We start from the raw sequence: 14,566 nt of genomic DNA on the forward strand, positions 1-14,566 counted from the left end.
ACTTCGTTAATTGAAGAGTCTTTGATAGGTCCTCCAAACAGCTCTCCCTCAAGCAGCTTTGAGCAGCCAATCGTCGAGGTACATGGAAACTCAATTCCTTCCAGGTGAAGATGTCTGGCTACTGACAACAGGATCCTTGTGAAAACTTGCGGGGCTGTCGACAGACCGAAGCAGAGGGAACGGAACTGATAAACCTGTCCCTCGAAGACGAACCTCAGGAACTTCCTTGAAGCTGGATGTATCGGGACGTGAAAATAAGCGTCTTGGAGGTCTATCGAAACCATCCAATCCCCCTGATGTAAAGACGCCAAGACCGACTGAGTTGTCTCCATGGAGAATTTTGTCTTCTGAATGAAGACATTCAACGCACTCACGTCCAGGACGGGTCTCCATCCCCCTGATGCTTTCGTAACCAGGAACAGACGATTGTAGAAACCTGGAGATAGAGGGGCATGAAGCTGTTCTATCGCTTCCTTCTCCAGCATGGCTCGGACTTCTGAGCGAAGGGCGTCTAGTTTCATGAGAGTTGTGCGAGTACGCCTGTAAAGAAACTGGAGCCTCCACTAAAGGAGGTTTGGAAAGGAAGGGGATGGCATATCCTTCTTTTAAAACTTGGATCGCCCAAGGGTCTGCCGAGATCTGTTGCCACTCTTGCCAGAACCTTTGCAGTCTGGCTCCTACAGCTGAATGGAGGACAAAGGTTCATTTCTTCTCTGGGGCCGTCGAGGTTCTAGGCGTGGCTTTGCCTTTTCCTCTGGCCCTGCCAAAACACGTTTAGAGGTCTTCCTTTATACTGTCCATACGAGAAAGCTGGGGACAAAACACCGCACAAGACAGAAGCGGTAGAAAGCACAGGTCTCTTCGCTTTCTTGGCAGACTGCGACAAAAGATCCTGGGTTGACTTCTGGGCTAATGCCTGGGAAATTGCAGCAACTAACTCTTGCGAAACAGATGAGCCTTGTTTAAAGGAGAAAACAAGAGAGCGACTTCTGGCTTGAAGAAACACCTTTTGCTAGGAAGGAGCACCAAAGTTGCCTCTTTTTGAGAACCCCTGTCGTAAATAAAGAGGCCAGTTCTACTGCACTGTCGCAGATGCCCCTATCCATGCAATCCACTACTCCTACCACATCATCCAAGAGCTGGAAGGAAGATTAAAATCCTTAATCTTCCTGGCTAAAACATAATCGCCCAGTCCAGGAAGCTCACAATTTCAAGAGTCCGAAATACGCTCTTGAAAACTTGATCCAGTTCGGAGGGCGTAAAGAAGACCTTTAAGAATTAAGTGCGGTCCTCCTACTGGCATCCATGAGACTGGAGAAGTCCCCCTGTGCGGAGGCAGCCACACCCAGGGAAAACATTTCCCCAGTCTCATACCAACTCCGGTTACGGAAGGAACGACGAGGAGGGGGAAGACAGAAGACGTTCTTTCCAATTTCCCTCTTCTCGGCCAGCCAAGCATCCATCTTCTTAAGGCCTTTCTTCGCCGAGACGGACAGGACAAGTTTGGTAAAGTCCGAAGAAGAAACAGAAGCCTTGTCCCTCTTGTACTGGGACCCAGGAGACGGAGGAGCCGCAGGCGGAACGAATCAGGGAAGTTCTCAATAAAGAACTTCAAGAGCTTCTTGTAGGAAGAGAGTTGCGAGACTTCTCCTCCCTTACACTGCTCCTCTAAGCCCGAGAGGAGTTCGTCAGAAATTGGGGATAAGTCCAGCTGGACAACATCTTCATCCAAGTCTCCTTGAACTGAGACTTGAGTTACACGAGCCACAGGGGCTGGAAGGCTAGTGACATATTCTTGCTGTGTCACCGAAAGAGATTGAGCCTGTTGAGGAGCCATCGGGGCGCCAAGGAGGCGCAGTTGATACAGCAACGAAGGTGGCGCCAAAGGCGGAGCCGTCGTTACCACAACGACAGGAGGCGTCAATGAAGGCGCAGCGGCGGCGCTACCGAGCGGCAGACATAGTCGTCGTCGGCGGGCGCCGCTGGTATCACAGGGAGGCGCCAAAGGAGGCGCAATCGGCACAGCAGCCAAGGTGGCGCCAACGGAGGCGCAAGCGGCGGCGCTACGAGGCGATAGAACGAGCGATGTGGTGGGCGCGCTGGCATCGTGAGGAGGAGCCAAAGAAGAGACTTGATTTTTAGACAAAAGTTGTAAAATCGAGTCCAAACGGGCGTTAATTCCGTCAATTACAAGCTGTTGAGGTCCATCGAATGCTGGAGCAGGCGCCACAGGAACAGGAGTCACAGGAGTCGCTGGCGCCAAAGGAGCAGGCCTATCAGATGTAATCGTCTGACAGGGAGGATCCGCCCGATAACAGAATGAGACGAGTCCGACGAAGAAAGCCTCTCGGTTCTGCCCAAAAGCTACAGGAGGGGGAAGGATCCTCCAGAAGAGCCTTCTTCTTAGGAATCTTCAATGGAGAAAGCAGACGAGACCTCTTCAAAGGTCTAGAAGAGTCGCGAAACGCCAACCTCTAGGCGGGAGGAACTCCAACTGGATCCACTCGACACTCTCCGCTCCTCACCTTTTACGGTGGTGAGGGCCAGCAGCCTGGGAAGCGGCAACAGGACTGCTTGAGGGGCAACTGCTCGGGAGCAGGTCCCACTCACCTCCTTTCGGCTTTCGGCATGCCTTCTCCCTGGAACCTGGGAGCCTGACAGGGCCTAGACCTGGGAGCGTGAATGGGCCGAAGCTACCTCCTCCACAACACTTACACAAGGCACAACACTCATGTTATCACTGCGGTCTACTAACTGCAAAATTGTCCCCATTTTCTGCATGGAAGACATAAACGCATTAAGGACTGACACGGTATCAGGATTGGGAGAAACGGTGTCCGGGGTAGGTAAAACTACAGGAACTACAGGGGAGCAGGAATAATAGGGATTTACAAAAACCTCTTGACTACCTCCTGACCTCGAAGACCTAGAAGAGGCCTTCCTAATCCTATCTCTTTCTAGCTTCTTCATGTACTTCCCCAAAGCACTCCAGTCAGACAAAGTTAGAAGTTCACACTCGTTACAAGTCAAATCAGCAGAACATTTTTGCCCCCTGCATGAAAAGCACGAAGTGTGCGGATCTAGACTAAGCTTAACAAGCCTGGTTTTGCAGCCTTTGCTGCAAAACCGGATACCACTAGAACCAGAATCAGACATAATAGTCCAACTAATAATAACTCTCAAGCAATAACTAGCGCCAGCAAAAAACAACAAACCGAGTACTTCACCAAAAAAGGAATTAGAAGTTCGAATTGTTGAGAAATACTACCAGCAGCAGAACCGTATTACCGGTTCGGCACGGCAAAAACTAATGAAGTGTTCTTGGGACGGTTCCGATACCCGATAGAGGCGGGGTAGAGGATCACCTTTTGTAACGATAAGCGCTAGCGCGAAATTTGAATACTGCCGTGGCGTCAAAGACGACAGCTATATGTAACTACCGGGTAAGTTGTATAAGTGAAATCAAATTATCGTAAGGTGAACTATCATGACTCGAGCACTACCTGAGTATTTTAACAGTTTTATCACAAAAAGTGCATTTAGTCATGAAAATACTTTAATTAATGAATATTTCTCAGTGAAAAATACTGTGAATGGGCAGATTTTCAGCGAATAATGCATATGAATGTTCCATAGAGAAATCCGCGAATAGGTGAGTCCGCAAATACGGTGGGTTTGCTGTATCATTATTATTATTATTATTATTTGAAAATTAGTACTTTTTATTAGGTAAAAAATTTATTTATCATACAAAACAAATAAACATATACTGTACTTGAACCATAAAAGTTCTCTCAAAAGAGAGAGAGAGAGAGAAATTATTACTTTTATTATTTAATGCTATTTAATTTACACATAAAAGCTTGAAAACTTATAAATTACATAAAAAATTAAACATAAACACTTTTGCAAGGTTTCTCAGTATTCGCAAATGTTCGCGTGTCTGTGAATTTGTGCAACTCAAATCACGCAAGTTCGGGGTATTACTGTACTTTTATCATTCTCTTTTACATTTTAACTAGAAGATGGGATAAAGAGATGGAGGAAAAGAAGTTGGTCTATTGTAATTTGGTCTCTCTCGTTGCCTGATTGTACGCTGCTGCCTGCACCCGAGCAAAATTTAAAATTTTTTTAAAAATATTGTCGTATCAGTATTAATTGCTTACCCCATCGCAAAATTGAATTATCGTAAGGTGAATTATCGTAACTCGAGCACTAACTGGGTATCTGAGTATTTTAAAAGGTTTATCACAAAAAGTGCATTTAGTCCTGAAAATTACAAGAAAATACAGTAATTAGTAAATACTTCCCAGTGAAAAACACCGCGAATGAGCGAATTTTCCACAAATATTGTATTAAGTCTTTTGATGAACTACAGTATGTGCTGCCCTGTGAAAGGCATATCCGGTGCAGGTGCATTTATGCTGACATTGGAGGTTTCCACAGTTAGATACAGCGGATTTCTGACGCATTCATTTGTGCCTTCTGATCATGTGACAGATGGATGGAAGCGCTGTGATCCTTTGAACCGGTGTCATCACATTTCTGGGGAGGGGTTATTAAGTGAGTGAGTGCCTGTGTGCACTCTCTAAGGTATATTATGAGAGGAACATACAATGGCTATGGACTTCGATTTGCGGCTGGTTGTGATTCGCTCTCTGAGCAGTGTTAGTGGGGAAGAACAGCCACAGGAAATTAGCAAGATATCTCATTAACACTTATATTTTTCCTAGACATTATGTGGAATACCCATTTTTGTGTCACAGTGAAACTACTGTTTCTCCATTTTCCCGTTCTGTTCTCCATTGTGCATTTTTCTGTTTTGAATGTTAATTTCTTTAAACACCAATTCAGGTTTTAATATATGATATGTTTCTTTTAACAGGAATTCTGGGTTTGTCCTGTGAGGACGAATATTTTGGAAGTGGTGTTCTTCAACATACTCTGTGACATTTATTTTGGTCTAGAATACTGTAATTATGACCTTTTTATTTTGTTTGGTGACTAGGGTGTTAGTCACTAGTATTGGTTGGTCAGAATCATTTATTCGATTGATTGTGAATCTGAATTTCCTCTAGTTATGATTTCCATTTTTAGGGGGTGTGAGTCACTCCATTTCATGACTGTAGCTTTTGCTGAAATACTTTCGTTTAATTTGCAAATAAAATCTAGTTTTGTATCTCGGTGTTTAATTCCAGTAGACCTTTGTTGGAGGATAGACTCAGTGAGAGGAGTCGACAGAGAAAGAATGTGCTGACCCAGGTGCCGGCCACTGCTACCGGCGAATCTTAGGGATGTAAGATGACACGACGCTGTTCTTAAAACAGATGCAGTAAGAGATTATGACCCTATCTGACCTGGTTATAGGGTAATAACAAATGTGTATATATGTTCCATACAGAAATCCGCGAATAGGCGAGTCCATGAATGTGAGAACGCAAATACAGGGGGTTTACTGTATACATATTCTTTAATGAAAATAATATCAATTACTGTACCATAAGCGTAAAAAAACACGAAAATAAACAAATCCAGCAATTCACCGGAGATCAATGTAGGTAGCATTGCCATATTTTTTGCTTTATCTGATTTATGGTACCATATTTCATAACAAGTTTAGTTGACTATGATTATCACACATATTATAACAGTCCAATGTTGATGTTTCATCTCTAATCACCATAAAATATTTAAAATCCGAATTTCTTATGTACACAACTCTCAACATTCTCATCCCAGCCATAGTTTAAGTGCCTTTAGTTATCGTCCCCAGCAAGTTACTGTGCTTCGATGTACATATAAACAATTCAGCTCTCTCTCTCTCTCTCTCAAACAGTATACGTATTACTTTATTGGAAAAAAACAGCAAAATATCAATGAAACATTATTTCACTTATAGAATCCATTTATACTGTACTGTATCAGGTAGTGTAACTAAACCAATGAGTTACAATTCTTCTGATATCAAATCTAGTTGTAGGACACTTGAACCCTTGGTTATTCCTTTCCTACTAAAACTTTAGCAGTGCAAATCTTCAAGCTTCTTCTGGATTTACGTCATCTAAGGGGTGAAGACTATGGAATAACTAACCAACATTTCACACTAAAATTTTAGCACTGCAAATCTTCAAACTTCTGAATTTACGTCATCTAAGGGATGAAGACTATGGAGTAACTAACCATCATTTCACACTAAAACTTTAGCAGCGCAAATCTTTAAACTTCTTCTGGATTTACATATCTAAGGGGTGAATACTATGAAATAACTAACCAACATTTCACACACAAATTAAACCTGTCCTTTAGTCTCATTCATATCTTCCCTCTAAGTACTATGATGACGATAAATTTTTGCTATGAACATTAACTCAAGCAAAAATAAAACAGATTATACAGGAAAAATAATCCTTTCATACAAAGCTGCTACTACTAATATCCAAGCTGTTTTCTTAAAAAAATAAAAAAAAAACTCAACCATAGAATAACCCTAAACATCAAATATGTCCAAACCTGCCCACAACGATTTTTATTCAATATACAGATTAACTTTCCCCATTCTTTTTTACAAAGATTTTTATTCAATCTACAGATCAATTTCTTTATTCCTTTGGATATAAAATCAAACAAATACTCACTGATCAAACACATTAAGCAAGAGGTTCAAGGTAAGATGAGTGGCAAGTGTCACACGAACTTGGCGATGTTTATGAGTGGCTCGTAAGATTTGGTAAATAACCTCCTCAATCTGATTCACTTGAACCATGTCACTGTTCTCACCAGCCCGTAATCCAGCATTATCAAATGCTGAAGCCACACACTGAAGGGATACATCATTCACTAAAAGAGAAAAATATATTTTCACTATTCCTGGAGACTGCATTACTGTACTATGGAAAATTGTCTCAAACACCTATGATATACAATTTCTTGACTATGTGTTTTAAAGTACTGTAAAATTATCAAAAGTAAACATATTTTGGTTTTATGTTACATTCCACGAAAAATTTAAATGCTACCAGTGAATTATGTGACATAATGTTACGTACAGCAGACTGGAATTTGTAGAAGAAAAACAGCCTTGTCATAAAAACTCACGTTTCAATCGTGTCTGAAGTCGACGCAGTTTGCACGCAGTTCGATAGGCAGCATATTTTACAGAGTTGGCAGACAGAACCTCCTCCATAATTCGTACATATTCTGGATGATCCCATTGTGTAACGCCAAGAGAGTGACTGAGGAAACAAACTACATGTGAGTGGGAATATTTATCAGCATGAAAGAATTATTCACTAAATACACTTTTCAAAATAAAGCTAGTAAACTACAAGGGATGAAAATCATTGTAAACTATGAAAGAAACAGTAGATCATAATAACACCAATGTTTATTCAATTCATACACCTGTTCAACTGTTTCTCTCTCTAAAATTGCATCAATTATGTTAAACATTGACATAGAATATCTAAAATGTTCAATTTAACCCATAAGAGGTTACATACTTGTAAACAAGGTTTACTTCCTCAGGTTCCAAAAAATTTAAAATTATTTTTTTCTTTTAATCAATGCTAAATGGTCCCAAAAGAAAGAAAATAGCATTTAAAAGGCACACAACCTGCATTTAAAGGTCCAAGAATCACAATTTTTAAAAGTAAATTGTATTTTTCCTATCTATACAAACCTGAGGTCCTTTACATTAGGAATCACTTACAGCAGAGCTGGAAACGGCCGTTGAACTTTCAAACAAGGTGGTTAGGCAATTAACCACTGTCCAGTAGGCGGGCGTCCTGCCCGCCCAGACGTAAACATTCCAATTTGCCTTTCGGCCCAGGTGTCAGATTGAGGGGTGGCATGAGGTGGGCATAAAAATGTAATGTAATGGACCTCAGGTTTGTATAGTTAGGAAAAATACAATTTACTTTAAAAAATTGTGATGTGTTCCTGCATGATATACAAAACATCTGTCCTTTACATTAGGAAGACTCACTGGTCGGAGGGAGGAATCTGAGTGTCTCTTGAACTGACTGGAGTTCGCCACACCTTGGATTCTCTTCCTGGTTGATACAGGAAGGAAGAGTAACCTGCCTCCGACAAACTGATCAAGGTGTAGTACCACATGATCAATTGTCAGACTTCTGGGTCTTTTTTGCATGAGGAGGAAAATGTAACCTCACAAGAAAAAAGGCTAGGATGAACCTTAATAGCTGGAGACAGTAAGGCAAATACAAGTACAGGCAATCCCCGGTTATCGGCAGGGGTTCCTTTCTGAGGGTGTGATGATAACTGAAAATTGCTGCTAACCGAAAATTGGCAGTTTTCGGGGCTTATTGGCGCCAAAAAGTGCCGATTTTCGGTTATTGGCCCCTCTGTTAGGTATGTACTGGTGCCAATAAGCAGAAATCAGCTATTTTCGGTGCCAAAAATTGCCGATTTTCGTCACTAGACAAGCGCTGTAAAACCGGATCGCCGTTAACCAGGGACTGCCTGTACAGTATCGGGTTTGTCTTATTGTCAGGGTTTCCTTCCTCTCCTTGCTAGAGGAAGGAGAGGGTTTGCTTCTATAACCCTGGAATAAAAAATAGAACGGAAGCTCAATGTATAGACTTACCTGCATCAACCGCCAGATCCAGTATGCAATGGCTCGAGTCCACTCTCTGCCCAAAAGGGAGGGAGAAAGGATGAGAAGGAAGGAGAAGGAGAGGCCAGTCACTCCCACAGTCATTTTCACATCCACAACTGAACATCTTAGGCAAGATGCAACCCTGTCAGAGGAGCCAGGTAAGCTACCTAACTTGCTGAGCAGCCATCACAGGTCCCATGGAAAAAGTGTCAAAGGACTTGTGGGCAATGTCCCGAAGGTAGAAAGGGGTGAAAGTGGTCTGTCGAGACCATACCCCTGCTTTCAGTACTTGAGGAACCGACAGGTTATTCTGGAATGTGAGGATTGGACCAATGACCCTGACTTCATGAGCTCTCGGACAGAAGGTACCGGTGTCGTCTTTCATCTTTGCCAGCAGCGGTGTAGGTCTCCTGATCATCTCACAAAGCCAAAAAGAAATCGTGTTCTTGGACACTTCTTTCTTGGACGAGCCAGTGCTAACGGAGTCGTCAACACTCAGGCCAGAGATGATGAGTCCTCTTCAGATAGCGCTGCAGCACTCTAACAGGACAAAGTAGCAGGGTCATTATCTACAAAGTCCTCTAGGAAGGGGATCATGAAGGACTCAAACCTAGTGTCAGGGACCGATGAGTTCTGAGTCTTTGCTACGAAATCCGGGACGAAGTCGAACGTAACTGATCCCCATCCCCTCGAGTGTTTAACATTGATGTCCATGCAGTTCTCCTACTCTCTTCACCGATGCCAGGCAAGCAGGAAGATGGTCTTGAGGGTCAGATCCCTGTCCAACGACTCTCGAAAAGGCTCGTATGGTGCACATGTCAGGCTCCCCAAAACGATAGTCACATCCCACGCAGGGGGCCTGAGGTCCCTGGGTGGGCAAGACCTTTCAAAGCTTCTCATCCGTAGCAAAATCTCCAATGAGGAGGAGATGTCTACATCCTTCAGCCGCATGACTAGACTAAGTGCTGCCCTATAGCCTTTCACGGTTGAAACAGAGAGAAGCTTCTCTCAGCTCTGAACGGAGAGAGACCCCTTCTACAACACCACCCACAGAAGATGGCCCACTTTCCCTGGTATACTGCTGCAGAGGACTGCCTGAGGTATCCAGCCATCTCTGTTGCTGCGTGGCAAAAAAAGCCTCTTGCTCACAAGAGATGCTGGACAACCACCAGCCATGAAGACATGGACTGCACTGCCTGGTGGTACCGCTCTACATGGGGTTGACACAGAAGGTTGGGCCAAGGAAGGATCTCTCTCGGTGCCCCAGCGAACAGAGCTAGCAGGTCAGGATACCAAATGGCAAGCCATTTGGGACCACCAGAATCATCCTTAGATTCAGGGTGATCAACACTTGGCTGATCACCCTGCAAATCAGACAAAACAGAGGGAAGGCATAGACGTTGAGGTTGTCCCATAGGTGCTGAAAAGCATCCTCTGCAGCGGCCCAAGGGTCCGACATGATTGAACAGAAGACCTGAAATTTTCTGTTGTGCCCAGTGGAGAACAGATCTATGACTGGATGGCCCCACAGATCGAACAACATCTCCGTAATGTCCAAGTGAAGGGACCACTCCATCCGTATCACTTGATTCTAGGGGCTGAGCTTGTCTGCTACCACATTCCTCTTGCCTGGAATGTATCTGGCTGACAGCTCTACTGAGTGAGCTATCCCCCTGCTTGCTGAAATATGCCACCTACATGTTTTTGTCGCTCATCAACATCATGGAGTGTCACATCACTAAATCCTGAAACTCTTGGAGGGCCAGGAAGGGCGCCTTGAACTCTAGGACTTGCCATTGCCATTGCCAAGCCGGCTGCTCCCGTCGAGACAGGAACAACTGTGCTGCCTCCCTGAACCTGCTGATACAAGAGTCCAAGGTACTTTATCCTCTGCTTGGGGGTGAGATCGGACTTCTCAAGATTTGCTACAATCCCTAGATCATGGCAAAACTTGAGGAGCTGATCCCTGTCCTGAAGCAACTGCGATTGAAAGCTCGCCTGGGAAAGCCAATCATCGAGATACCTCAACAGACTGCAGTGGCGCACAAAGACCCGTAGGTCTTAGCCATTGCCTGATGGACAAGGCAGTCACTGTCTTCGACCTGACACTTGTCCACAGCAGCATCCACCAACTCTCTAGGAAAGAGGGAGGCACAACCCAGCAACGGTCCATTCCTTAGGGTCAATGATGACTCCGATCTACAGACCTGGTGATCCAAGTCAGGATGAGCTTGTCCGAGCGGTTTGACCGAAGTGAATTCTCCTGTCCAGAAACAAGGTTATTCACCCGGCCGAACACCCCCTCGGCAAGTGACAATCACAGCAGCCCCACCGAAACCTCTGGTTCCTTCTTAGGGCCCAGAAAGTTTTCAAGGTGCGAAGGACGATCCACAGAAGAGGCTGTGGCCCCTTCCACGAGATTACTGTGCTGACGAATCAGCGTGTTGATCTCTGCAAAGGTCCTGTGTGTTTCGGGGGTGTCCACATCCTGTGGAAGACGACCCTTGAGTCTTTCCAGGGTGCAGTCCTCTCGATCTACTCTCCCACCCTAACCTACTCAGGCGTAAGCGAGAACTTGTGCTGTCCCCTTGACGTGCCCCATTCTTCTTCAAGGCCAAAACCTCACAAGAAGAAGACTGGACAGGGGACCTCCTCTCTGTCTCTCCAGGTGTTTGGACCCTCAGGACCGAGACACCAGGCTGTGAACCTGGCTGAACACTGGTGGTAGTGCCAGCAGGAAGAGCCGAGACACCTGCATGACTCGACTCTTTCTCTCACCCTGTGCCTGAACCGGGACAGTGAGAGGTCTCTCTGGCACTGGTTCGGGATACTCAAGACTCCTTAGAGACACAGCACCAGTCTTAGAAGTGGACTTCTTAGGACTGGCGATGGGAGCGCAAACCGAGGTCTGCGCGCCCGCAGCTCCTGAAGCACAAGACCCTGGTGAGGTAAGCAATTCGGTTCCCTAGCCCAAAGGCCAGGAAGAGCCAGCAAGAGATCCCACTTCTTTCCCTATTGAGGGAGGCAGCCCTTTAGAAGCCTCATAGTGGGACTTCTGGAGCGGGGGGAGCCTTCCTCTCCTTTGGTCGACGAGCCTCGGAAGAGGAAGGGGAGGAGGTAGCAGACAATGAGGACGAAGACAAAGTCGATGAAGATGATGACGACGAAACCTTATGGGACCTCTTCCTCAACTTCTCCTTCATCATCTTCTTCAGGATGGCAGTCAAATCCCCCATCCAAGAGGGAGCTGCAGACATCACAGGAGCAGCCAGTGCTACCAGGGCAACAGGAGTGGCGGGGACAGCCAGGATAGGCAGAGCAGCAACAGCAACCCGGACAGCTGAGATCACAGGAGCAGCAGGTGCAGTAACCATCACTGACAGTAGAGCAAAGGATGGCAGGGCCACAGCGAAACCTGGAGGCAGGGGCAATGCGTGCTGGGATGCCAGGGCAAAAGTCACTTGGTTTGGGAAGTGCGAAGGGACAGTCATTGGCATTTTAGGGAACGCTGTCATCGTCACCGTGGTAGTTGCTGCAGTAGAGGCAGCGTGGGTCACCACCGGAGCACTCACCAGGTGAGACAAGAGGCCCTGCAGGGATGGAGGGTCCGAAAAACCCAAGGAGTGCCAAGTTGCATCCAAATCAGTTGCCTGCTTGCCAAGGAAATGCTCGACCGCCAACTGGAAGGAGAAAAGGTCGGGTTAGCAGAGCGATACCCCTCTTGCTCTGAGGGAAAAATTTCCCCCCCGGAGCGAGGGGAGGCCGCCAAGAGGACGTCGTCCTGATCGCCTGCTCCCCCCCTCCGTTCCATGCCCAACAAAGCAAGTGAAGAAGACAAAAGAGAGTCCTCTCCTGAAGGAGAGACAGCCAGAAGGGGAAGCTTGTCGGGAGAGAGAAACGAGGAAGAAGGGTTGGGCACCAAGGGCATAATCGGGGGCGTATAACCCTCACATGACGCCTTGGCAGCCTTCCTCTGATACCATTCCCTCCCTTCAAACTTCACCCACTGCTCAGCCAACCAGGAGCAACACTCAACATAAGTAGATTCACGTGAGCAAACACACCCCCTGCAGCAAAAACAAAGAAATATCCCACTGGGAAAAACAGCTCAACGACAATCAGGGTAGAAAGAGAACGAAAGCAAATTCGAATGTTTACATCTGGGCAGGCGGGACTCCCACCTACCAGATGGCAGTTAACTGCCTAACCACCTTGTTTTGAAAGTTCGACTGTTTCCAGCTCCACTGTAAGTAATTCCTAATGTAAACTGATGGTTTGTATATCTTGTAGGAACAATTGGAAGTTTGCATTAGAGGTGTAACCCCCAGCTGGCTGCTGAGACATAATCCTCACGGTGTTGTTGTCCATTTTCACTTCTTGTTATTTTGGTCCCTCCATACTCCCCTTATAGGTCCCCTAATCCACAATTTTTTTTTTTCACTAATGCAAACAATTTATTACAGGCAGTCCCCGGTTATCGGCGCCAATACCCAATTATCAGTGCCGATAAGTGGAAATCGGTGATTTTCGGCACTGAAAATTGCTGATTTTCATCGCTAGACAAGCGCTGTAAAACCGGATTGCTGTTAACCGAGCCCGCAGTTAACCGGGGACTGCCTGTATATAAATTTCTCTTACAAAATTGAAATTAGAAACAAATTTATTTTACTTTTTATTTGGTAATACAACTTACAAATTACATTTTCCTTTTTTTAGCACTTTTACAAATTTTGAGATATACAATACTCTTCAAAACATGGTTCCAGACATAGTGGAACATCACATTCATTGCAGTGGAAGTGCGTCTTTTCTCTGTTGTGGTCAATGATCTGTATGTTGGCAGACATAGCCAGCCCTTTGTACTCTGTTTTTTGGCACCTGGTGGCACTGACATCGTACAAATGAAATGATGTACAGAAAGTCAGGCTGGATTGTGAGCGCGAGCGGCCAGAGCAATCTCCTCTCGACTGAGAGCGCAACCTTCCTCCACAATGACTAATAAGGCAGGCACTAACAGCATTGTATGGACATTGATGTGATTATCATTATCATTATTATTATTATTATTATTATATTATGATAAAAAATAAACAGAAGTTGCCCAAATCGAATAAAAGAGCCCAAGCCAAATCAAAAGTAGTGTGATGATTTCCTTTTATTATGTCTTTACCACCTTCAAATGTTATGCTGTTGCTTCTTACTATTTATTTTATTCGTTACCCATGTAAAGAAGTTTATTATTTCCTTTGGTTGCTTTATCGTTTCTGGCTTTGTTGTTATAGTAGCGTTTGAGTCTAGGAGGCTTTAAGAAGACACAGTGCAGCTTTCTTACTTCATTAACACACTAAGAAAATTAACACTGTACATATAAAAGTGAAATATATATACAAGTTAAGTTGTATGAATACGAATCAAAGTATAAGCCTTGCTTCTTCTCAACTCACAACTGGTGAGGCCACGACCTCACTCACCTAAGACTCTTTTTCTTCTTTCTGCTTCTCTCTGTTCTTCTCTTTCATTCTCTTTTGTTCTCTGCTTCTCTGCCTTCCTTCCTTGTCTCTTGAAGGTTTTTCAAACGAAATGCCCATCCCACAATAGGCGGGCAATAGCTTCTGTCCCGGCCTTATTAGATGTCTTAATTGGCTGAGACTTTATTTAACGACGTCCTTTTGGGTGGATTAGTTGAGTTAATCCCTCCTAGAAAGGAGGATACTTTTGACGTCACTGGAAGCCTTGGTTTCCGGCTAGAGTGGACAGGTAAGCATATAGACGAGCTGGGTAAATATTCCTTTAACGATTTCAGTAGATTAAACTCGTGCCCGTGTTTTGGCTACAATCATAACACTTCCTGTTTCGCTATTCTCTCTCTCACTCTCTCTCTCTATCACTGGTTTCCTTCTCATTTCTTTTTTTCTCTCATATTTATGTTACTCATAACTAATATTCTTC

The 14,566-nt window shown here is 44.7% G+C and overlaps 1 protein-coding gene and 1 long non-coding RNA gene across 2 annotated transcripts in view; one reads left to right on the forward strand and one right to left on the reverse strand.

Annotated features, from left to right (window-relative positions):
• Positions 1 to 5,177, forward strand: part of LOC136855110 (uncharacterized) — a 37,119-nt gene extending 31,942 nt beyond the window's left edge. Inside the window, exon 2 of the long non-coding RNA XR_010857907.1 lies at positions 4,886 to 5,177. This is a non-coding gene — a long non-coding RNA (uncharacterized lncRNA). The remainder of the gene's footprint in view (positions 1 to 4,885) is intronic.
• The window catches only part of LOC136855095 (dystrophin-like), a 134,306-nt gene that overhangs the window by 63,263 nt on the left and 56,477 nt on the right, over positions 1 to 14,566 (reverse strand). Inside the window, exons 3-4 of the mRNA XM_067131927.1 lie at positions 7,096 to 7,232; positions 6,636 to 6,837 (exon numbers count right to left, since the gene is read on the reverse strand). Coding sequence (XP_066988028.1) covers positions 6,636 to 6,837; positions 7,096 to 7,232 — 339 coding nt within the window. The remainder of the gene's footprint in view (positions 1 to 6,635; positions 6,838 to 7,095; positions 7,233 to 14,566) is intronic.

Source organism: Macrobrachium rosenbergii, chromosome 3 (assembly GCF_040412425.1).
Source record: "Macrobrachium rosenbergii isolate ZJJX-2024 chromosome 3, ASM4041242v1, whole genome shotgun sequence".
Classification (NCBI taxonomy): Eukaryota; Metazoa; Arthropoda; class Malacostraca; order Decapoda; family Palaemonidae; genus Macrobrachium; species Macrobrachium rosenbergii.